The 23544-nt window shown below is 38.1% G+C and overlaps 1 protein-coding gene across 1 annotated transcript in view; it reads right to left on the bottom strand.

Moving 5' to 3' along the window:
• Positions 1-6183: 6183 nt before the first annotated feature.
• LOC108701018 (RNA binding protein fox-1 homolog 3) overlaps positions 6184-23544 on the bottom strand; it is an 81746-nt gene continuing 64385 nt past the window's right edge. The window contains exons 4-12 of the mRNA XM_041577348.1: positions 22509-22562; positions 21773-21865; positions 18952-19012; positions 18419-18472; positions 14402-14534; positions 12574-12613; positions 10924-10988; positions 10176-10254; positions 6184-7895 (exon numbers count right to left, since the gene is read on the bottom strand). Of these exons, the coding sequence (XP_041433282.1) occupies positions 7851-7895; positions 10176-10254; positions 10924-10988; positions 12574-12613; positions 14402-14534; positions 18419-18472; positions 18952-19012; positions 21773-21865; positions 22509-22562 (624 nt within the window). The 3' untranslated portion in view covers positions 6184-7850. The remainder of the gene's footprint in view (positions 7896-10175; positions 10255-10923; positions 10989-12573; positions 12614-14401; positions 14535-18418; positions 18473-18951; positions 19013-21772; positions 21866-22508; positions 22563-23544) is intronic.

Below are 23544 nucleotides of genomic sequence, written 5' to 3'. Positions count from 1 at the left end.
GGATAATGGATCCAATAGCTGTAGTCATAATTATAAAGCAACTGAATTTGTTAAAAAATCTTGAGTAAATGTTCTACCATTTATCTGAGTAAATGTGGCCCCTACACGAGCACCAAATCAATTGGATCAGTTTTTACATGAAGGAGGGTTCTCTACTCTTTCCCTTCTTCTTTATTTAACTTCTCCGTAATTGAGTAAGAAGTTTATTTTATAAAAAGATCTGAACTTGATGGACGTGTCTGATATTAAGCTGACAAACTACATGAATAAAGTACCAGGAAACAGGTCACTGGTTATAACTGTTTTGAAAAAGTACAGCGTTTTTTATTTTTCTGGCTATTTATCCATTTGAAAAATTTGGTGCATTGTAATTTTGATTTCTCAATTTCTATTTTCAACCGAGCAGCCTCTAGGCTGTTTTCCCCAAATGGAAGCAGTCATTGTACCTGCTAAATTAATTTTCTGTTATTAATCTTACATGCCTTGTTGCTTTTGTATTCCTTTGATTACTTTTTAATAAGGTTTTGACTTTATGCTTTATTTCACAAAAAAAATATTTCTTAAACTGAAAATATTTTAATATCATCATCCGCGCTCGCTCATTGCTGTCGTGTGGGAAGGTGTCATACCAATATGTGATAAGAGTGATATTCAGGGTTTGCTAAAATAAGCATGCTTGAAATGTAACGTCCTCATTAATCCACTTTTTATTTCACTGTGAAATAAGAACGGGTTTAATACAGTTACTATTCCTTTTTGTGCCTTCAACTGTACTTTATTAAAGGGGAGCAAGCACGAAAATGAATATTTAATATAAGCTGTAGCATACTGAAATAAGAAACATTGCAAAGACAACCCATTAAAAATTCTGTACTGTTTCTGAAATAATCAAGTTTATCTTCCCTATTCCTCTCTGAGCATTTGTTTCTCTTCATTCTATCTTCATGCTGGAGTTCGTTGTCAGTTATATCCAATATATCGGATAGGGGGGCTCTTTTTGCCTAGAAGATGTATTAGAGCTCACTCTCTATTCAAATCACCAGTCTCTCTACATGCAGAATTTGTGCAAATGGCAGTTATTTTGTTAGATTTTGTTTGTACTGGAATCAGTTATTTGAATGAGCTCTAATATATCTGACAGGAAAGGAAGACTCCCTATACAGAGTGGGTCCTGTAATGCATATTTTTTCAAGTCCCAATTAGCCAAAATATTTCCATCTTTTAATGGAGCCAAATGTTTGGTTTGTTAGACATCACTAGATCCAATATGGGATCGTCCAAGGTCGGGTTTCCCTACCATACAGTATTATAGTAAAAGCTAATATAACTATAGACTATTAAACAATCCTATAGCACTGTGCTACTATGAATTACAATATTGGTCTATTTATTTGGTTGGAAATGGCTCTGCTCTTCATTTTTTCTACTAGATAATAAGAGGGTCAAAACAATAACATATTGCCAATTTACTGCTTATACAAGTATTAAACATAGGAGAATGAGTGAATTATTTAGAAAGTGTGCTACAGAAGTAAAGTATTATCTTGTGTTAAGTTATATCTAGGGCATTAAATAAGTGAAGGTTTGGAGACTCCACTACAGGGATTTAATGCTTTGCCAGCACAATAATATCATATAGGAGCATGCTAGTGCACCTTACCACATTTACTGGGAAGCTTTCTGACAATAGATCGATTCAGGCTTTTACTCGGTTAAGCTTCCATACCAATTACATTATGGGACATACGATGATAGACTATCTCCCACGATGTGACAAAGGCATAGTAAGTAAGCTATAGCGCGTAGGCTTCAGAATTCTTCCTGTCATCCTATCAGACCTGTACACTGCTACACAGATGGTTAGCCTATTGTGTATATCAACTACTGCTGTTCTACTATCCACATAATAATCTACAGAAAATTGACTTGATTTTTTCATCTCCTAAAAGCCTGGTAAGGGGTTTATCTTAAGCCAGATTCGCCACAGAAAAACGTAATTCATGTTTATTATATCAGTACAGCTTTTGCAAGAAAGCACTGATTACAGTCTCCAAGTAGCAGTTGCCTTAGACATATTGTAGGAATTTTATTCTTTACATAGACACTATCAGGTCCAATGGATAGGAGGTGCCACCTGGCGACAGTAGCCTAAGGATTGACTTTTGGGCTAAAATCCACTATAACCCAGCTGCAGGGGGGTCCAGGAGGTATAGGGGCCCCATGAGGCCCTAATTCATATACAATTTCAATAAACATTGGTAAAACAGGTCAGCCTCTAGACATTTTGCGTGCATGAAAAATAATTTGCTGTGGGGCCCCATAATATCTAGTTACGCCCCTGCTTTAGCCTGTACCAACAGACCAGTGACGGCTTTGTCGAAACAATATACATAAAAGATGGCTGAACACAGCAAGAGTCAATAGCAGACATGTAGTAATAAAAGCCAGGACTCCAAGCTTCTTTCCAAAAAATGATTACTGCACGGAATAGAACTAAATAATACGTTCTGTCACATTAATAATTCACTTTTTTTGACGTTTCTGGTCTTTTAAGAAGTCTGTGGAGGCAATCTGCTCATAGGTCATCTAGTTTATCTAGAGGGGAATGAGAAGAACGCTGAGCTGGCTGTTTCATTAGCTGGAAGCTTTGCAGCAATGTCATTTGCCAATGATTTTAACTTAGATTCTTCTCTGCAGAATCCACAATCTGTCATTAACATTTGTAGTTATGGACTGCGTTCAAATATAGAGGGGAGTGTAAGTTACTTTAGAGAATATGAAATAAAGAAATCCAATGAAAACTACACAGATGCGATATGTCTAATACATTATAATTACAGTTCAATGCTTAACTGTCTACTGTAGGTATCTATCCTACAATCTATATCTATCTCTGTGTATAAACTACTGTGTGTAGAAATGCTGATACTATTGTTTTTTTTTTATTTACAACAAAATTTACATTTTACTTAGTATGCAGCTGGGTAATTGTCATTACCTTAAAGGCAGCAAGCTAATTAGACCGATAGATCTAAGGTTAAAGGTGAAAATGCAATGGCTTGGTTTCCTTTCCATAATTCTGTCACCATTTTTGCAGGGGTTCATCAATGTTGATGCAATGCTGGACACAGCCTACAAAGTGCAAACAAAGGCAACAATCTGGTGTTCTTTTTTGCACTTTTCAGGCTGTGTCCTGCACTGTGTAACTTGCTGCAGGCTTCTGTGTTCCATTGCATTAGTCAGGGCTGTATTGCTGAGGGGCTGGTGGTAGATGTTTTCTCCTGCACCCTAACTTGTGCTTTATTAGGGAGTGACAGGAGACGCAGCTATCCACAACTGTCCTAAAGAAAAGCAGTGTTATGATTGCGATAAATGCTTTTTAACCCTTAAGTTGCCTGAGATGGCTTTTGCTTACATTTACAGCACCAGAGGGGGTCTCGAGGGGCTGTATCACTAGTGCAGAGAGAGCAACTGCACTCGAAAAAACAAATCTCAAAGTTTAATAATCAAAAAATGGACTCTTAAAGTTACCAGGAGTGGCTTTTTTTGCCATAAATAACCCTAGCATGGAAAGAGGAGAGGGTCTGAACAGAAAGATAAGTAATTAAAAGTAGCTGCCACCTAGGGTATTTTTGGATACTTTGTCTTCCAAGGGCAGAGACACTCGGTCAGATTCGGGGAGATTAGTCATCACGCAACAAATCTCCTCTTCTTCAGAGCAGCTAATCTCCCCGAACTGCCCCCTGCCGGCAAAAATGAGAATCGACGGCGGGATGACAATCGGAGCACTTCGTTTTCTTAAGTCGCCCAAAGTTTCCTCATGAGACAACTTCGGGCGACTTTGGAAAATGAAGTGCTCCAAGTGCCATCCTGCTGGCGATTTTCATTCTAGCCGGGGGGGGTGGGGGGAAGGCAGGGAAAGGCAGATCGGGGAGATTAGTCAGCCTGAAGAGGAGGAGATTTGTCGCCGGGCGACAAATCTCCCTAAATCTGACTGCGTGTCTCTGCCCCAAAGCTAAAAAGCTGCGTGTTAAAATCTTTTACATTGCAGATAACAAATATGATCTGTAGAATACAATGGGGTTAGTTCTTACACAGGAAGAAAAAGAGGGGTCAAATTCCATCCACGGCTCTCTACAGAACAGCTCTCATACAGAATAGGACTGTTTTTGCCATGAAGTGGTTTTGTAGGGGTGCAGGATACAAACTTTAAATATAAGGCTTTAGGGTGGCAGACTGGGTGATTTCTAGTGCATTGTCTCTCACTCTTAGAGGGGGTAAAAATTGTATAAATGACCCTATTCAGACTTCATGGCAATTGACAAGTGCCAGACTTTGTATCAAAAGTACACAATGCTGAATTTTTTAGCTTAATAGGAGTTCCCATTGCCCCATGGGACAAGAAAACCTGTGACAAAAGCTAGAAGTTACCTATTCTGCTATTCCAATTATGGCTTCCGCTGCTCACGGTCCTGTTAAATGGTCCTGGTGCAATTAGTGTTGCCATGGAAGATACTAATCAGCAAACCACAATTTCCAAAAATATTCTATTTAACTTAATCTCACTTCTAGATGGCTGGTGGAATGGCTTAAAGTCACGATGCAGTACAACAATTAAGTAAAAGAGACTTGAAGTCAGTGTAATTAAGAGAAGCAATGCTTTATTCAAGTTTACAGGACCTTGTATGGTTCATCCTTAGAGTAAGATAGGAAACTGCAAACACAATATAATGAGGTTTAAATGCTGTAAGTCCCATAAACTTACATTCATAAAGCCAGGCTTCAGAATCTGTTGGTTACCCCAGAAAAAACCATTAAAGCTCAACTAAACAGTAGTAACGGAATCAACAAAGACAAAATCCATACTCCACTGCAAACAATATCCCAGAAATGCCCAAAGTCTTTTGCAGTTAGAAGGTAACTGGTTGCAAGTCAGTGGTTTACATGGCAGTGCCTCTGCTAACAACTTTCTTTGAGGCAATTCTGTTGCTGCACTGTTTGTCCTAGAGACTGCTGTGTCACTTTACAATGCCGGGGTAGGAAACAGAGAAATAAACCCAGGTCCCCAGCACAATTGCCCCTTGAATAAATACAGACTTGGGAGAACTGACATTGTGTTAAACTTGTAAAGCAAATACCGGTTTTACAAAGTTAAAAAGACAACCTTACAAACACCTTTTCAATAATAACCCGCAAAAAAGTGAAACTATAAAAAAAAGGTCTACCGAATTCATGGTAGTTTGGCAAAATGGGAACTGCTCAATGTTGCAGACGCAAGCAGTTCCCTCAAGTAGTACAAATGAGTCAATACTGATATTAATGGCATAGAATAAGTTATAGCTATCGCTCTTATATTCTAAATAGTAGTACAAATGAGTCAATACTGATATTAATGGCATAGAATAAATTATAGCTATCGCTCTTATATTCTAAATACCAATCGCTTGTCTCTGCCTAAAACTGCATTTATATACAATAGATGTTCCATACTATGAACTCTTAGTATATTGCACACAATGGGGATTGTGAGGGCAACATTGCTTCCAATTCTACTGCTGATTTGATTTACATGGAAGCTTAAGGGCTAGAATAGTACATTCCAATTGGTAAGTAATTTCTGTACTGCTAATTTAATCAAAGCATTGAGTACTACCATTATAGAATATTTTTTTTTTGTCATTTCCCTTTTCTATTCTGCCCATCTCCAGTCCAGAACTGCCTTGTGCTTGCTGGAACCGGCAACTCTAAAAACTTAAAAAGTATATTCAATTATTATATATTTTATATATTATAACAACATATTATACAGCTCTTTACAGAGAATGCTGAATCACTCTTGTGAGACTAGATATATATAGCTTTTATATATATATATATATATATATATATATATATATATATATATATATATATATATATATATATATATATATATATATATATATATATCTATCTATCTATCTATCTATATATATATATATATCTCTATAGCTTTTATATATATATATATATATATATATATATATATATATATATCTATAGCTTTTAGCTGCTAAAAGTATTTGTTTTTTTACCCCGAATCATTTAAACTTGTGTAGCCACGTTCAATAACACATTGCAAGTTAAACGTAAAGGAATATAAACATGAAATATTGCCCAGTAAATATAAATTGTAATCTTTTCACCTTTTCAGTATACGTTTATTACAAAAATCAATGATTTTAAAGTTCTGTTCTCTGCCATGGTGGATCTGCTGTTAGAAACAACGTAGCACAAGCTACCTAGTTAACCGTGAAGGATAGGGCTAGAACTAGGGGTAGGCAGAAGAGGCACATGCCTTAGCCGTAACTGAGTGGGACATACATATTCTGCTTGCCTTCCTTAGTTTCAGCCATTCTGTAAGTCAGGTGTGCAAGTTACAGGCATGCAAGCTGAGTGGATGGGGTTTGGCTGATTCGTGCCGAGGAGACAAGCCCTGTGGGTATGTTATTTCTTCCCCTACTATCAGGTGATAGAGGAAGGGGCTCGCCTTGGGCACCCTCAACCTTGGTCCCACAGCACAGGTGATGAAGCATGGCTTCTGCTATACTCAGGGTCGGAACTAATCATAGGCAGTGGTATGTTATGATCATAGGCATTTACCTCTGTTGCTTCCTTTAATTCTGTCCTGGGTATCAGGATCTACAGACAAGTGGCTTACAGGGCAAAAAGTGCCAGTGGAAGATGTAGTGGGGGATTTGCAGGGGTGAAAGGAGCAGAGGGGTTGGATTTCGAGGGAAGAGGTGGTGAGCAGTGAGCTATGGCTACATTTTTCCATAAAGCCGACCAATTCAGAAGTTCAGAAATGGCCATAACAATATTTCCAAAGCAATGACATAACTTTAAAAACATTGCCATTTTGTACTTCATATACATGTTGGATTTGCTTAGAATTACATTTTGATTCATTAGGCAACATTCCTTTTTAGGTTTACGTCCCCTTTAAACCTTTCTTGTACAGTTTATGTCAAATTTAGCCTCTTGCGAGCTCTTATTTTAACATTAGCTCTGGTTTATTACAACAAACCCTCATGGTTTCTGATCATAATGAATATAATTCAGCTAGGCAGGGAGCACTATGGCCAGTAAGAAATTCTGGTAGGTGTACTATTGCTCTGCTATTCAGCAGGAACTGCAGGGAGTTCAAGTTATATAAAGAGCTTGCATAAAACATTTCAGCTTGCCGCCTCCTTTCTATTAAGTGGACTTGACGAGCCGTTTCATTATACAGCAGGTTACTGCCAAATAATACAACCCAAACGATTAAGCAGAGTAATATTAACTGGTTTGGTAACCCATATATATTCATATATATATATATATATATATATATATATTTTTTTTTAAATGTAAATATACATTAGATGTGCCTGACAGACGTAAAAAAATTTAAACTTGAATCCATGAAATTAAGGGCTATTACAAATGGGCAAAAATAAAATACAACCTGTGCCCACGACGTTATGGAAAGAGCAGAATCAGGCATAGATTAAACAGTTACAAAAAGTCATTACAGAAGGTAAAGTTACAAAATGATCACAGGTACATCTTGCACAGATATATATATATATATATATATATACACATATATATATATATATATATATATATATATATATATACATATATATATACACACACACACAAGGGGGTCAGCAGGGTTGAGGTAAAGGTTTGTCCTTCCATGGATTAGGTCAAAGGGGCAGCACTGGCCGTTCCTTTCATGTTCTGTGGACCCATCGCCCCAGATGTTTTTGTGTTTGATTTATTGTTTTTGTCTAGGTCTCATGTTTAGGGTGACTGATCACTTGCTAGTAGGGGGTGAATCGACTGTAAGTCCCTCTGTACAGGCTAGCCTGCAACATCAAAGATGAAAAACAGCCAATCAGTAGTGGGAAAAAAAGACATTTTCACTCTCTGCTCTTCTCTTGCTTGGAGATAATAGGTTTAATTGGCTCTTGGGGCCTCAGAATATGTATTGACCGTTTTATGATAAATTTGAGTCGTTTCCAGTTGTGCCTTGCTCGCTGGTTTAAAAAATCACTCCCTTATTAGAAGGGCTTTTGTCTTGTCTTCTCCTGTTTAGTTTTACTCCCCCCATTACCCTTCACATATTTCTGATTGGCAGGAATAATGAAATTTAGGCTCTAGCCAGTTAAACACTTGTATGCTTTGCAAGAGAAGAGAATGGTGGAGAAGCAAAATTGAAGAAAAAGAACCAAAAAAAAAAAGCACTCCGAAATATATAAGAGCAGAACTTTGAGCATGAATAGGGGGAGGAACATAAGAAAGAAGAATGGTATCAGGAGGTAGGAGGGAGCAGAGCATTACACTATAGAGAGAGGGTATGTACGGTTAATGATGGCTTTTAGCTAGCAGCTGCACTGGAGAGCAAAATGAGGATTTAGTAATTGGGGTAACTGGGGAATCTCCCTCTTGCAGTTGCATTTTTCATTCTGATTTGATTTGTTTTGGTGTTTTTTTGTGTGTGCATGAATCAGAAGATGAATTGGCAAGTGAAAAATATGTTTTGCTTTGACATGAAATGATGTGTGTTTTTTTTTTTTCATCTTTGATGCTGTTACCAGGCTAGCTAAAAACAAGCATTAAGGCAGCCGGCTCTTCCAATTAACATTCCTGAAATTGTCAGTTGATCTACTGTAGAGGTTACTGATTTCCAATAATAAAAATGTGCAACAGTAGTAAATGCAAAACCGAAGACACGGCCTACCAAAGAGGTTTATTTCTGGAACTCCACTTTTGTACTTAGAAAATACTGGCAGTCAGTTGGCTTCTAATGTAGGTCCAAGGGAAATACTGGCAGTCAACTGGCTACTAATGTACGTCCAATGGAAAGAACAGTAGGACAAGTGGAAAACTATTGATAAAGAAAGTTTGCTAAGCTAACATTACCAGGGAATAATTATTACTGCTAGGCTTCTTTAATGCCTATATTGGCATTTGATCATAGGCTGATATTGAATTGTCCACATTTTACATTGTAAAACTGGACAAATAATAAGACTTGGTGGGCAACCAGTCTTATATAGAGCATGATTTTCACTTTGGAAAGCATGTTACAACGGAAAGAAGGTACAGATACAGGATCCGTTATCCGGAAATCTGTTATCTGTTAAGGCAGTGTCCATTTTATCCATATAATCCAATTTTTTCTGTAATAATAAAACAGTACGTTGTACTTGATCCAAAATAAGATATAATTAATCCTTATTGGAAGCAAATCTAGCCAATTGGGTTTGTTAATGTTTACATGATTTTCCTGTAGATGTAAGGTATGAAGATCCAAATTTTCTAGAGATGTTAAATTACAGCAATACGCTATCCGGATAACCCCAGGTCCTGAGCATTCTGGATAACAGGTCCAATATCTGAAGTATCATTAGGTAATTTACAAAATTAGAATTGGCTTGAAAAAGACTGTTCTTTATGGACAATTGGAGTAGTTAAAGATGGTTGGTTCTATTTTTAGGAATTACAAGGTTTTCATGGCACTGTGAAACCAACACTACATGGCAAAAAGTATGTGGACACCTGTTTGTCCAACATCTCATTCCAAAACCAAGGATATTATTAAGAAGTTGTTCCTTTCTTTGCTGCTAAAACTCCTCATCTTCAGCTTTGTACTAGATGTTGGACATCCCTGGTGAAATTTGCTTTAATTCAGCCACAGGCAGGCCACTGATGTTGGGGATCAGGCCTGACACATATCAGCATTCCAATTCAGCCCAGAGGTGTTTGGTTGGGTTGAAGTTAGGGCAGCCAAATTCTTCTCCTCCGAACTTTGAAACCCTATTCTGTATGTAAATAATTTGTGCAAGGGGTTATTATACTAGTGGAAGAAGAATAGGCCTTCCCCACAAGTAGGAAGCACTGAATGGTCAAGAATGTCATTGTATGACGTAGTGAAAGCTGTGTTCGCAATGATGACTATGACTCAAATAGCCAATTTCAATAATTAGAACGAGTGTCCACATATTTTTGGTCATAAAGTATAGACTTATTCAAGTTCTGTAGATATGTATGTTTGCCTAATTTTAACAGATTCCTGTATAATAAGATTATCCAATGAAAAAAAGTACAAAAACAGTGCAAGTGTTATTCCAAAGCTTACTTACCATTGTTCCTATGCTGTATGTAGCTGCAGGGCCAATGGTGTGGTGATATGGATCTGCTGCTGCATACACTCTTCCATAACTGCCAAGAGATCCACAACAAAAACATGTCATTACCCATGACTTGAATCATACTGTAACAGTATTACTAAACTGAGGATTAAAGAATGGTTGTGGAGGCCTGTTAATTACTGGATATACCAGAGAAAACTGTGAGCATACTGATATCCGCAGCTCATATAATCACCTCATTCAGTCTATCTCCAAAACCCAACTGCACATACAAATTCAGAGATACATTTCACACAAACAAGGTAAAATGGGCTTATGGTCCTGGGTAAAATGCTGATACTCTGCACAAATCAGTATGAGTGAACCTCATCTTATCAGCTGACACCAGTACTGTCAGAGTGGCCCGGCTATAGCAGACATTAAATACAGTATTTCTATAAATTCCAATTTGATGTGCAGCTGTTACAATGGCAAAACATCACAATCAAGTTGAAGTCACTATGGTTTTGTATTAACCATTGACATACAGAGGCCTGGGAAATTTATCAGGGTAGAGCTTGACTGCCGTTCCATATGGCTTTGCGTTTTCTTGCAGATTTAGCATAAGGGTAATGTAATAGAACTCAGACCATTTGCACAATAATCCCTACGGACTATGGGTTGCAATGGGTTATTAGACTATACCTATGCAATTTTTATTTGTTGCCCCTTTATATTTTAACCAATCTCTTTGTCTCACCTGTCACTATAGGCCGCAGCTGCTGCTGCTGCTGGTTGGGCATATCTGTAGGCTGCATATCCCCCCTGTAAAGAGAATAAAAATGATAACAGTTAAGGTGAGTATTTAGGGAGGGTAATCTCCCTACTGGTAGTCCCATTCCATAATTCTGTCAGAGTGCGCCTTAAAAAGTTTTAAAGAGTTAAATAGATAAAAATAGTTTTAAAGAGTTAAATAGATAAAAATAGTTTTGAAAATCGTTAAAAGGCCTGTTAAATAACACTGAGTCTCTTAATATTTTGAGGTCAAACAATTCTTACATTTAAAAAACAAAACCAAGCACCCCATTCCAGTGGCACAGTATTAAGGCTAATTCCTCTATTAAAAATAGTCTTTTTTATCTTCTATATCTCGCCTGTACCTGAAAGGGTCTGTTAACATATCAAAAGCACCGTGCCTATCCTCCTTTCTTCCAGCTCTTCTGTTGTGTATTATCTAGTGACCTACGTTGAACAGAACCTCAAGATAACAACCCAATCATCTTGTGCGTGTGTCCTGTTCTGCTCTCTGTGTCATACCCCTTTTGTCAGCCCACCCTTATTAGCATCAGTGAGAAAGACCTCATCTTTTCCAAGGTTAGTGTCCATTGCAGATATGTATAATTATCATGCAAATGTTTTATCTTATATATAGCAGAAGTTTTGTGAAACCTGGGCACTATGTGATGTGCATTTGTTTTAGTCCAAGCAGCAGAAAATGGCAGGGAATATGGCAATCTCATTGTAGACTGACCACAGCAAAATATCATCTAACGAATAACATAGTTACATAGTTAAATTGGGTTGAGTCAAGTTCCATCAAGTTCAACCCCTCCAAATGAAAACCCAGCATCCATACACAAACCCCTCCCTACTTTTAATTAAATTCTATATACCCATATCTATACTAACTATAGCGCTTAGTATCACAATAGCCTTTGATATTATGTCTGTCCAAAAAATCATCCAAGCCATTCTTAAAGGCATTAACTGAATCAGCCATCACAACATCACCCGGCAGTGCATTCCACAACCTCACTATCCTGACTGTGAAGAACCCTCTACGTTGCTTCAAATGAAAGTTCTTTTCTTCTAGTCTAAAGGAGAGGCCTCTGGTACGGTGATCCTCTTTATGGGTAGAAAGATCCCCTACTATTTGTCTATAATGTCCTCTAATGTACTTGTAAAGTGTAATCATGTCCCCTCTCAAGCACCTTTTTCCAGAGAAAACAACTCCAACCTTGACAGTCTCCCCTCATAATTTAAGTCTTCCATCCCTCTAACCAATTTAGTTGCACTTAGTCTCTGCACTCTCTCCAGCTCATTTATATCCTTCTTAAGGACTGGAGTCCAAAACTGCACTGCATACTCCAGATGAGGCCTTACCAGGGACCTATAAAGAGGCATAATTATGTTTTCATCCCTTGAGTTAATGCCCTTTTTTATGCAAGACAGAACTTTATTTGCTTTAGTAGCCACAGAATGACACTGCCCAGAATTAGACAACTTGTTATCTACAAAGACCCCTAGATCCTTCTCATTTAAGGAAACTCCCAACACACTGCCATTTAGTGTATAACTTGCATTTATATTATAACAAAGAACATGTTTTAAAAAGACGCTTAGGACTTACGTAGATTTCTGCTCCGTAGAAGCCATCTTGGTAAACGACACTGAGAGAAGAAATAGAAATTAGATGGCTATGGTTAAATGCTAATAAACAATGTAATATGACACAATAATAAACCCATATTCAGAGTAAAGGCTTGTACTCTAAATCTGTCCTGCCTACTTGTAGCCTAAATGAAATGCAGCCCTCTCTACTGACAAAACATACCCACAGGAAGTTACCCTCATTTTTACTGTACTAAAATAGAAGTGCAGTGTTCATGATGGGTATGTGCACCAGTACTCACACTCCTGGGTAGTATAGCCTGCATGTGCCTAATCTAGGAGAGGTGGATTTGGAAGGGTACCTTGGTATAAAGTTGAGCTGTTAGGCAGGCTGAATGCTTGATATTAGTTGATATAAGCAAACAAATTTGGTCATCTTTTATTTTACTTAGTTCTTTGTTGCTTCAGAACCTGTGGGGCTCATTCATCTAGGCGTCATAGAGACAATGACATCTCTATATTGAGTTACATAATATTTTTTGCATGCCAGTTGCTAAAAGAAGTTCCTCTTAAACTGCCAGCATGGCTCACTATTTGTTTTCTGAAACATTTGCTAAATAACTCACTTGGGGTTTTACCCTAATTACCCTAATCCCTACTGTTAATGTTGGTTAGTACAGGGCACTGTGACATGGTTTAGCACTACTTCTTTGGGTCCTGAGTTTAATTGCATAGTCTGTAAGGATTATTCCAGCTTCCTCCAACATGCCATACAGGTATGTTAACTGGCTCCAGAAGAATCTAACCGTAGTGTTTTGTATGTTTTGTGTTCAAGTGATAAGCTGCTCTAAGGCATGAGGATGAGCAATCTCTGAAAGTATAGTGTAACTTGTCAGTATAAATAAAGGATCATAATAACAAGCTCTGACCCCTTTGTGCTCACCCTCTGAATGATGGTCAATCTAGATGTAAACATTGATCCAGCCAAATAATAGCTCCACTGACACCCATAGATCTTGCACGTGATGCTGGAGCTCAAGAACACTCTAGCAACCATGGACGTGTGACATATGTTATATGCCGAGAGGCTGCAGAATTCCATCATGAAAAAAAAAGTATTTTGCAAATGTGTGCTGAAACTGTACTGTTATACATATACGAGAGGGGTGTTTAAACCCAATGCCTTCCACCTTCACAAATTTGATCAGTGGCCAAATCGGGCCCATATTCACTTTACACTAAATGCCCATTTAGATCCAAAGGAAAAGAATACTGTAAATAGCAAGCGCTACAAGGAAAAGCTGGCTATAACAAAACCATATCAAATAATGTGCACAGAAGAACTGATGAGTTTGCATTAATAAATAGCATTTTAGGCTTAGAAACACAAAAACTCCAGTAAATTCCAGAATGATACAATGGCTGAGCAATCAATTATTAGTGTCCCTTAATCTACTGTCATGATAAAAATCAGCTTAATGTTGCATTACAACTATATCTCTGAAGGTCCGGTAATATCCAGACCATATAAAAGATTCCTTGGCTGATAAAAAATGACGTTTATTTTCAATAATTTTTAATGACCCAATTTCAGAACAGCTACTCTCTCCCATTAATGAGATGTTGAGTTATTAGAATATAACACATATACAACAACAAATCCATAGTTATATTGCTGAAATAAAACTGTTTAATTCTGTGACTGTAAAAACTATTTTGTCACATAATTCTTGTAATAAATGGATAAATATCTATTATTTACAAAATATGCACCAAGGAGAATGACAGTGCTGCTAGCCCTATGGACAAGCTCCTCAACCACTACGTTATCATTTTGTGATACTTACGCCCCATACGTAGGAATAGGTGGGGGAGGAGGGGCGGCACGGAATGTGTTGTACACCGCTCGGCCCCTTCCCCGTAATTGTGCCCCTCGGTATGCAATTGTTGCTCCTGCAGGAGGGTATGGGAAGCCAGTTACTGTCAAGACAAGGCAAAAACAAATTGTCAGTTTATCTAGAATAGTTTTTTTTTGCCACTGGTAATGTATTTATTAAGTTAAGGTTCTCATCTTCCCTCATGGTAAAAATATCCATAGTCCAAACAACAACATTATGTTTTAGGCTAAGGCCACACTAGGCGATAGCGCCGCGACTTTTAAGCCGCAATCGCTGGGGAAACTTTTGCGCTGGCGTCTATGGGGAATCGCGTAAAATCGCCAGCGTAAAAACACACGCGGCGATCTTTTTTCTATTGTCGCTCGAAATCGCCTAGCGAGGCAATTTCGAGCGACAGTAGAGAAAAGTTTGCCGCGTGTGTTTTTACGCTGGCGATTTTACGCGATTCCCCATAGACGCCAGCGCAAAAGTTTCCCCAGCGATTGCTTAAAAGTCGCGACGAAAAGTCGCGGCGACTTTCAAATCGCGGCGCTATCGCCTAGTGTGGCCTTAGCCTAATTAAGTGCAAAGTGACAGACAAAAGTGATATAGACTACACAGAATCCTATTAGAGGACTTAAAATATACTAAAAAGGGCGCTATCAGCATCAGGTACATGTGTTCTCCTTGTGTATTCATGGGATTTCTCTTCCCAAACGCCTAAAAACATATGGGCTCCTGATAAAATTGTCCCTACTTTATGAATCAGATAGGGATTTAAGGCCCCCATACACGGGCCGATAAATGGCCAAAAGGAAGGAAAAATATCCGAATGGCCCCACACACAGGCCAATAAACTGCCGACACGGTCTGTCAGCAGCTTATCGGCCTGTGCGTGGGGCCATCTGACAGGCTTCCCCGATTGATATCTGGCCCACGATCGGATCAGCCTATCTCCCACTTCAATGTGGGCAAATCGGGGAGAGATCCGCTCATTTGGCAAAATCGCCAAATGAGCCGAACTCTACGTCTATGGCCAACTTTAGACTGTAAGATCTACTGGGCAGGGAATAATGTGAATAATTTATAATCTCAGTAAATGCTGCGGGACATGTCAGCGCTATAATTAAAGGATAATAATATTCAAGATAGATGTTGGATAGACAATGTACAGTAGTAGCTAGATACTGTGTGACCAGTAGGTGTCACTGGAGCATTTCTGTTTCCAAAATATCATGAAAACGGTTAGCACTTGCCTTGGGTATAAATCTGATTATCTACAAGACCGCAGACTGTTATAAGGCTGGGGAAATATGGGGAATGTATGGGGCCTGTTTATTAACATTCCAAATGATTTTCGCATGAGAATTCCAGCACCAATTGAAATTTATTTTGTGAGTGCTGAGTACTTTTTCAATATATGAAAAAATTCTGTTTAAGAATCTCCAAAAAAACCTTCCCACGTCATTTTGTTTCCTGCAATTTACTGGAGTATTTTATCAAATACTTTTGTTTAGTCTAAAAGTATTCACCTACTTGATTTGGATTTTTTTTTTACAAACACTATAAATATTATATATCAATCTTGAGAAAGGATCAGAACTCCGGTTCACATCAAATTGTTGTTGATTTATTGAGAGAGAGAGAAACAGTATATTTAATGTGTGTGTACACATACTAGCAAAGGTAGGGGCAGTTATAGATTTTGTTTGTCAGGTTGTTGAAGGTTGCTGGGTAAAAGGAGAACTAAACCTCCCCAATGTGAAAAGGTTACATATGCAATAACACTTTTCACACAAAAATCCTGGTGTTGCTGGTCTTTTTTTATTTATATATATATATATATATATATATATATATATATATATATATATATATATATATATATATATATATATATATATATATATATATATATATATAGATATATATATATATATTTTACAAATATAAAACTTGAAATGCATGAGCAGGTATATATTTCCCCCTCTGTAGGGGAAATGCTATCTGCTGAGTGGTTGCCATGGGCTACTAGAACTGGAATGACCTTTGCACCTATTTTAATATCACCTCCTTTCTATACATAGCATTTTTTTAAATGCTGAACATGCCAATTAATTTCATTAGAAACAGCTGATACTTTCCAATTATTCTTCCCTTTCATCGACGGTTACAGTATTTAAATCGCTATTTAATTCATTGTTAAGGCATTAAGAAAATCATGTGCTATGAATTAGAGCACAGAGAAAAGGAATTCCACTTACAAAACTTTAATTAGGGGGTTATTCCTTGCTAAATATTCATGATATCATTAGATAATAAGTCATTTTATTACAAAATTGATTATTGAAAATATGCTGACCAAAAAAATATGATCAAGTGTCTTTGCTGACATTTTTCACAACCTTTTTTTGGAGACTGAAAAAAAAAGCAGGGACAACGGAAAACTAACAAAAAAAAGGGCCTGACATAAATCTAGATGACAAAAATCATTGTATTGTAATTAATTTATGGTGGATCCTTGTTCTGTTATTTCACATTTTTATATGCCAGTCTCTTCTGTAATATGCTGCATTTACGGAGCATTCCATACTTTCTAGAGAAAGGGGCACACTCATATAATCTAAAGCATGGCCATTCATTTGTTGCAATGTGGAGGTCAAAAAGATAACAAAATAAATTGCATGTGACACATCTGACTAGTTTAACAACAGAAGAGTAGGAAAATATAACTGATATAAATGCTGACTTTACAGTCGTTCTGCACACCAAGGCCCCTCTTTGTAAAGGTGGTGCAGAAGTTCCATTTCCAACGCTGATTTTTACAGCCCTGTTCGCCTTGTAAAAAATCAGTAGAGTTATAAAGCCCTTAAGTGTTGGCAAAGCCGTGTGCAGAAGGCTAGCAAAGGAAATAAGTCTAGCTAGTAATATTGCATGGCAGAACAAGGTTTCTACATCCCCATTCCTTTTAATAGATTTTGTTATTCCAGCAGAAGTCTTGTGTATGCAGTTTTATAAACAGGTGCTGCAGACCCTTTTACATGTGAAGGGGAACTCTTATTCACCAAAGCTTCATAAGTATGCAGTGCATTTTATGGAGAGTTTTGTATGGTTGTTTTGGCATAAACTTTAATGGAGAACAAAAGCCTTTGATAAATATTTCAACTTCTGGAGAGCCCTCCACTTCCTGAAATTTGCCCCTAAAAACTGCCCTAGTTTCCCTGTTAAGAAAAAGCAGAGTAATGAAGCAGGTTTGGTGGACACCATCTAACGCTGTTGAGCTGTCCCAGACATAGAGCATGCACAAGCCAAGTCCAGATTATCTTAAAAAGTGCATGGTCAGTGTCTGTTTTCTATTACAGGAGAATATTTGGCGTTGAGAGACGTGTCCCCCAACCCTGCTTCCTTCCTCTGCTTGGTGAGTTAAGGAAATGGGGGCAGATTTTTGGCAATAAACTGCTTCTCCAGAAAAACGATTTATATTTGTAGAAAGGCCCTCAAGTAAACACAAGAAAATGGAATGACCCATAGGCATTAACACATGTAACGTTCAGTATAATATCTATATTCAATGTTTAAAATGTTTAACCATATATTTTATGTTTAAAAATGGGATGTATTACATGCAAACCTTTTACAGGCTCCAAGATATGGCAAATTGGCAATGTGCAAATTGAAAGTATTGGGTATAATAGATATAAAGCCTGTACATGTTTCTAACCTCTGTAGGACTTCCTGACCCAAGTTCTGAAAATGCAATATAAAAAGTCCTACTGAGCAAAATAGGACTTGTAGCAATTGATGCTATATAGTCTATACTACAAAATTTTTCTTTTACCAACTAATATACAGTATATATATATATAATATATATATATATATATATATATATATATATATATATATATATATATATATATATATAATATATATATATATATATATATATATATATATTATATATATATATATATATAATAAACATACCAGCATAGAACTCAGGTCCATATACTGCTCCAACCACTGGGTTTAATTTCCAGCCTGAAAAAGATAGATATGAAGGGAATTAGAAAATATTCAACTTACAAATATCTACCTTTTCTTATTGACTAATGAGGCAAACATAACATTAATAGTCACTGCTCTTCTTTCTTATGATTATAAAGGCTTTATACTGCACAGTCAAAAATGGCCAACAAATCTGCACATTGTTATAATATACTAGTGCATTGTAACCCTATACATGGTTTATAGAAGGGTTCCATAACAGCCTGTAGTAACACAATGTCTTAAAAAAAGAACATACGTTATCCATAAAGGAAGGCACTCAATAGTAAATGCTTAAATCTCACACTTTTTTGGTAGTTGTTTAAGCTAGTATAGTTTTCACCCACTGGCCCATTATGATATGTTACCACTAGTCCAGGAGGAACAAAGAGAAAGTCCCTGTTCATCTAATACAGCCTAATGTGCAACTAGTTAAATATTCAGTTTCTGTCCAGCTGTACTTAGGCACTTACCGTTTGTGTAAGGGTTGACTGGTTTCTTGTTGGTCATAACCCGAGCAGTAGCATTATTTACCTGGCATGTGATGAGAAAAGAAACCCCTTTACCACAAGAAAATAATGCTCATAGTCATTAAAACAAATCTGAATATAGACTGTAATATATTCATTTTGGGCTGGCACCGAAATAGTTGCGTTAATCCTGGTTGGGCCCACAAATAATGGAGCTCCTGTTGTATATATGAGCATATTAGAAGTCAAAGAGGAGTTCCATGGCCATCTAAAGACACAAGATCACATGCCAAAGCTTCTCTACAGGTTATGAATCGTCAATGTGTCTTCTAATGTCTTCTAATCTCATGTAAACAAATCAATGGGGCTCATTTATGAACCAGAGGGCAGGGTGCAAAGTACAAAAAAACAGGTACAATCTACCAATTATTTGCAGTTTGCACCGTACCTGTAACCACTCCCATGAATGCAGCAATGCGTGGGATGCGAGGCACATAGGCATCCTGCTCAATACCCATTGCCTAACCTGCACATCATTTAAAATGGAAAAGAAATAGGGCATGGCAATGGAAACTGATTGCAACAGGACCCTGTAACTATTGCCTCTGTATGAGTATTAAGGGGTGATCTTGTGCCCTTAGTGCTTTTGGTCTTCTGCCCAGAGTCACTGTTGACCCCAAATGAGCGACACTGATAACTGATGACATCACAGTGTTCCAATTATATACCTTTTCCAAATCTAGACCATTTGCATATCAAAAAGAGCAACCAGCAGCCAATCAGGACTGAAGCCCGTGGCTCCCAGTACACACCATAAATCAAACACAGATGTTTGCTAGCTTCGGAAATACTGAGGCTGGATAATATGTCCTTCAATCCTATTTTAGGGCTCAGAATCTTTAAAACCAGATAAAACCCTGGCAGCCGTGCGTTAGTATATATTAAAGTCATATATCTGATACATCAGCTTACAGATGTAACCGCGTCTGGCATGTGTATTGTGTTGTCAACAGTTTGCATTTTCTGTGATAAACACTTCTGCACAAAAACGAGGCAGAGAGAGTGTTCGTCGACAAATCTGAATTTCCCAGCCTGCAACCCAGACATATTTATGTGATGCTGTTCAGCTTCCCCTGTGTATTACCTGCGACTGTTCCCAATTCAGTAGCTATAAAAGCATCATGCTAAAGAGTAGATACCTTTCCCAGAAAAAGCTTTGTTCCTCCTACAAACTTGACCAGTTAATATGGGTAGTTCAGTGATATTGTGCTTTATGGATAGTTAAACCACCTCATTCCTGATAGGCTCAGTTTCACGGCAAGTCAAGTCAGCAAAACAAACGGCTGCTATATATTTTGTTATGATGCACAGTGGGGCGAGCAGGATGTGGGACTGGAGAGGGAGCAGACCGCAGTGCAGGGTTGTGCCAAATATCACATTTTACAGTCCGGTCCAACACTGAAATGCTAGAGAGATATTTTGGCTGAAGAAAAATGCTTCATGTAACCATAAAGAGCTAATGTGAGCAATAAAACAGCATATAACGGGCAGCTCTGCAGAAATGGTAAGGGAGAGGGGTGGCTGGGCGCCTGAGCTGCTTGCAGAGGAAGGGTGAATGCAGGCTGAGGTTTCACATTTAAAACAGCATTTTAAAACCAAACAAAAGTCAATATTTGGAGGCCTCCTAGAATGAGATTCTACCTTGTTAGCAATTCTATGTGTTTGACATAAGATAATAGTCAACAAAGTTGCCATTGATCCCAGATCACAACTGAACTGCGGAAAGGAGGCAAGAAAACCTGAAAGACAACAGGAATTCTGTTTCTAGGGGCCATTTATAAATGCACGGGAAAGATGGACACCAATGAAGAGCGCATACTGACACGATACATTTAGGTACTTACGTCAGTATGCGCTCCTGCACTTCCACGTGGTTGTCAATGCATCCGTCCGATGAATGGTGCACAACTGCACCTACTGATGCTGAGGAAACCTGCAGCTAATGGCCTAACTACCATACAGCAAGCCCTGTTACCATAGGGGAATGGGGGACTGGAGTGTGGGGTCTAATGCTTTGCAACACTTTTTCCCAGCCATTTCTGCCTGTTTAATTTTTCCCACCCCTCCATATGAGTGCAGACAACTGTGTGCAAGAGGGCAGCTGTGTGCAAGAGTTCTTTCCTCTGGCCCTTACAGGGTATGCCACTGCCTGGAGCAAGGTAGCAGTAGCTCCAGGGATTACACATCAATAGGTGTACCAGATTTATGCAGTCACAGCACCTGCTCTGAAAATGATAGACACAATTTGAACCTGATTTAAGTCAAAATGCAAGTTGGCAGATACAACTCAAATTATGGGGGAAAAATGCTGCATTATAGATTACAAATGGCTGGCTTTCAGGAGAAGATTGTCCTTGTGTTTGTAAATGATCTCTTTTGTGCTTCAGCTGTTGGACCTTTACTTGGAGTACTCAAAAACAGTGTTAATTTTCACCCCATCTGAGCTAAATTATAAGCATGGACAAAGATTGTGCATCTTAAATGGTTGTAAAGGCAGTCACATATTCTATTCAAATCTATTGTGTTGCACCAAACCACCTGAAAGTTGCAAGAGACCTCTCAGACTGGCTGCACTATGCACAGTCCACTTATTGCCCCCAGGACCTTTGCAACAGCTATACGGTTGAAAGGTTAAACCCTTAAAACACTGATAAGTATACATACAGATATATGCCTGATTTGCAATTGTTTTCATAAGACAGTATAAATATAGCATGCGACCGACTGATTTTGAATTATGGTTACAAACTTATATGAACTGCACCTCTATTTTTCTTCCCTCAACGATTGTCCCGTTCAGTTTCTCCCGCGCGCGATCTGCATCCATGCTAGTTTCAAAAGTTACAAACCCAAAGCCCTAAAGAACAGGAAAGTGGATAGGGAAGAGGGGGCAGGAAGAGATATCCAATAGTAACAGTGTTAAAAGACGAAAAAAAGGTATTTAATTAATAGAATGAAAAGTAGAGAAAAAGTGTTTGTGATGGAAATGGGAGCAGGTATGAAGCAGAATAAAAGCACAGAGGGCGTTATAATAATAAGTTAAGGGAATGCAATGGCAGTTATTCAAGAGAAACAGGAATCCCAGTATAGCATAATCTGATGGTTAAGCATTGCTACTTTCTGTTTGCAGTCTTAAGAATGATGGAAAGATGGAATACATTATATAATAAACAACTGAGAGAAGGGCACATAGGCTTCTCTGGAATTTTCTCCTACCCCAAACACCCCTAGAACGATTGCTAAGAAGAGTGATGCGTGACACAGTCAGCAGGCACAAGATAGAGATATAATTACTGTAAGGCCATCCTACCCACCACTATTCCCCACTATATTGTGAGAACACTGGAAGCAGGTCCATGTGACAGGTCAGAGAGTTGTTCTCCTGCCCCCGTTCTAATGCAGATATGGGACATGTGGAAAGCGGCACCGTGACAGGCAACGATTTGCTAATCCCTTTATATCTTCAGGACAAACTGCACTAATGAGATATCTCCACTCACCTTGGAGCCTCGCTCGTTAAAAATGATTTCCACGTCTAAAATCTTCCCGAATTGCTGCAAAAGACACAAACGGAAAATGTTGAGCAAGAGATCATTGAGAGTGTGAGGAGCATTTGTCGGCGGGGGTGACGAGGACTCTAGCTCTCACAAAAGGGCCCCCCGAGATGGTTAGCACAGGTGCTGGGAGCATTAACACTAACGAGCGGGGCAAAGAGACTTATATGTGGCGCGAGATGACGCATTACTTAATTAATACTAATTGCCTGTCTGAAACCAAGGAATTCTGGCTCGTTTAGGAACAAAGAGTGATAAATGATACTATTATATTACAGTAATGAGTGAAGAATCAAGATGAAGGGTCACACCTCTCAACCTGCCATATCAAAGAACATGTGGGAGGCTCCTGGCCAGAGTATCGTTCTCGCAAGGAAATGAGAGCAGTTACAGGAAAAGAACACTACCGGCATTTACAGGGGCATCAATGTGAACAGGGGTTTATCATTTGTGTGATGTAAAAATAAAGCCGGTGGAAAGACAGAGTGAAACCTTCCACACATTTGCATTCAAATAAATATAGCATTTGTCATTATATTAGAAATATGGTGTGGAAATCAGACAACAGACATTTTTAACCTATGCCAACAGGATATATATATATATATACATATATATATATATATATATATATATATATATATATATATATATATATATATATATATATATATATATATATATATATATATATATATATATACCGAACCGAGCAGGAACGCACAACCATAAATGCTGTAAGGGCCGGGTGCCAGTCTGTAAACACATGCAGATTCCCTCCAGTGACGGCACTCCAGGATCAATCACACTTGAGTCAATAGATGTCAATCGTAAAGGTTTATTTAAAGTGGACCAACGTTTCGATACCACACAGGTATCTTCGTCAGACGAAGATACCTGTGTGGTATCGAAACGTTGGTCCACTTTAAATAAACCTTTACGATTGACATCTATTGACTCAAGTGTGATTGATCCTGGAGTG

This window comes from Xenopus laevis, chromosome 9_10L (assembly GCF_017654675.1).
Source record: "Xenopus laevis strain J_2021 chromosome 9_10L, Xenopus_laevis_v10.1, whole genome shotgun sequence".
Lineage (NCBI taxonomy): Eukaryota > Metazoa > Chordata > Amphibia > Anura > Pipidae > Xenopus > Xenopus laevis.
This window is presented reverse-complemented; position numbering and strand designations above follow the sequence as displayed.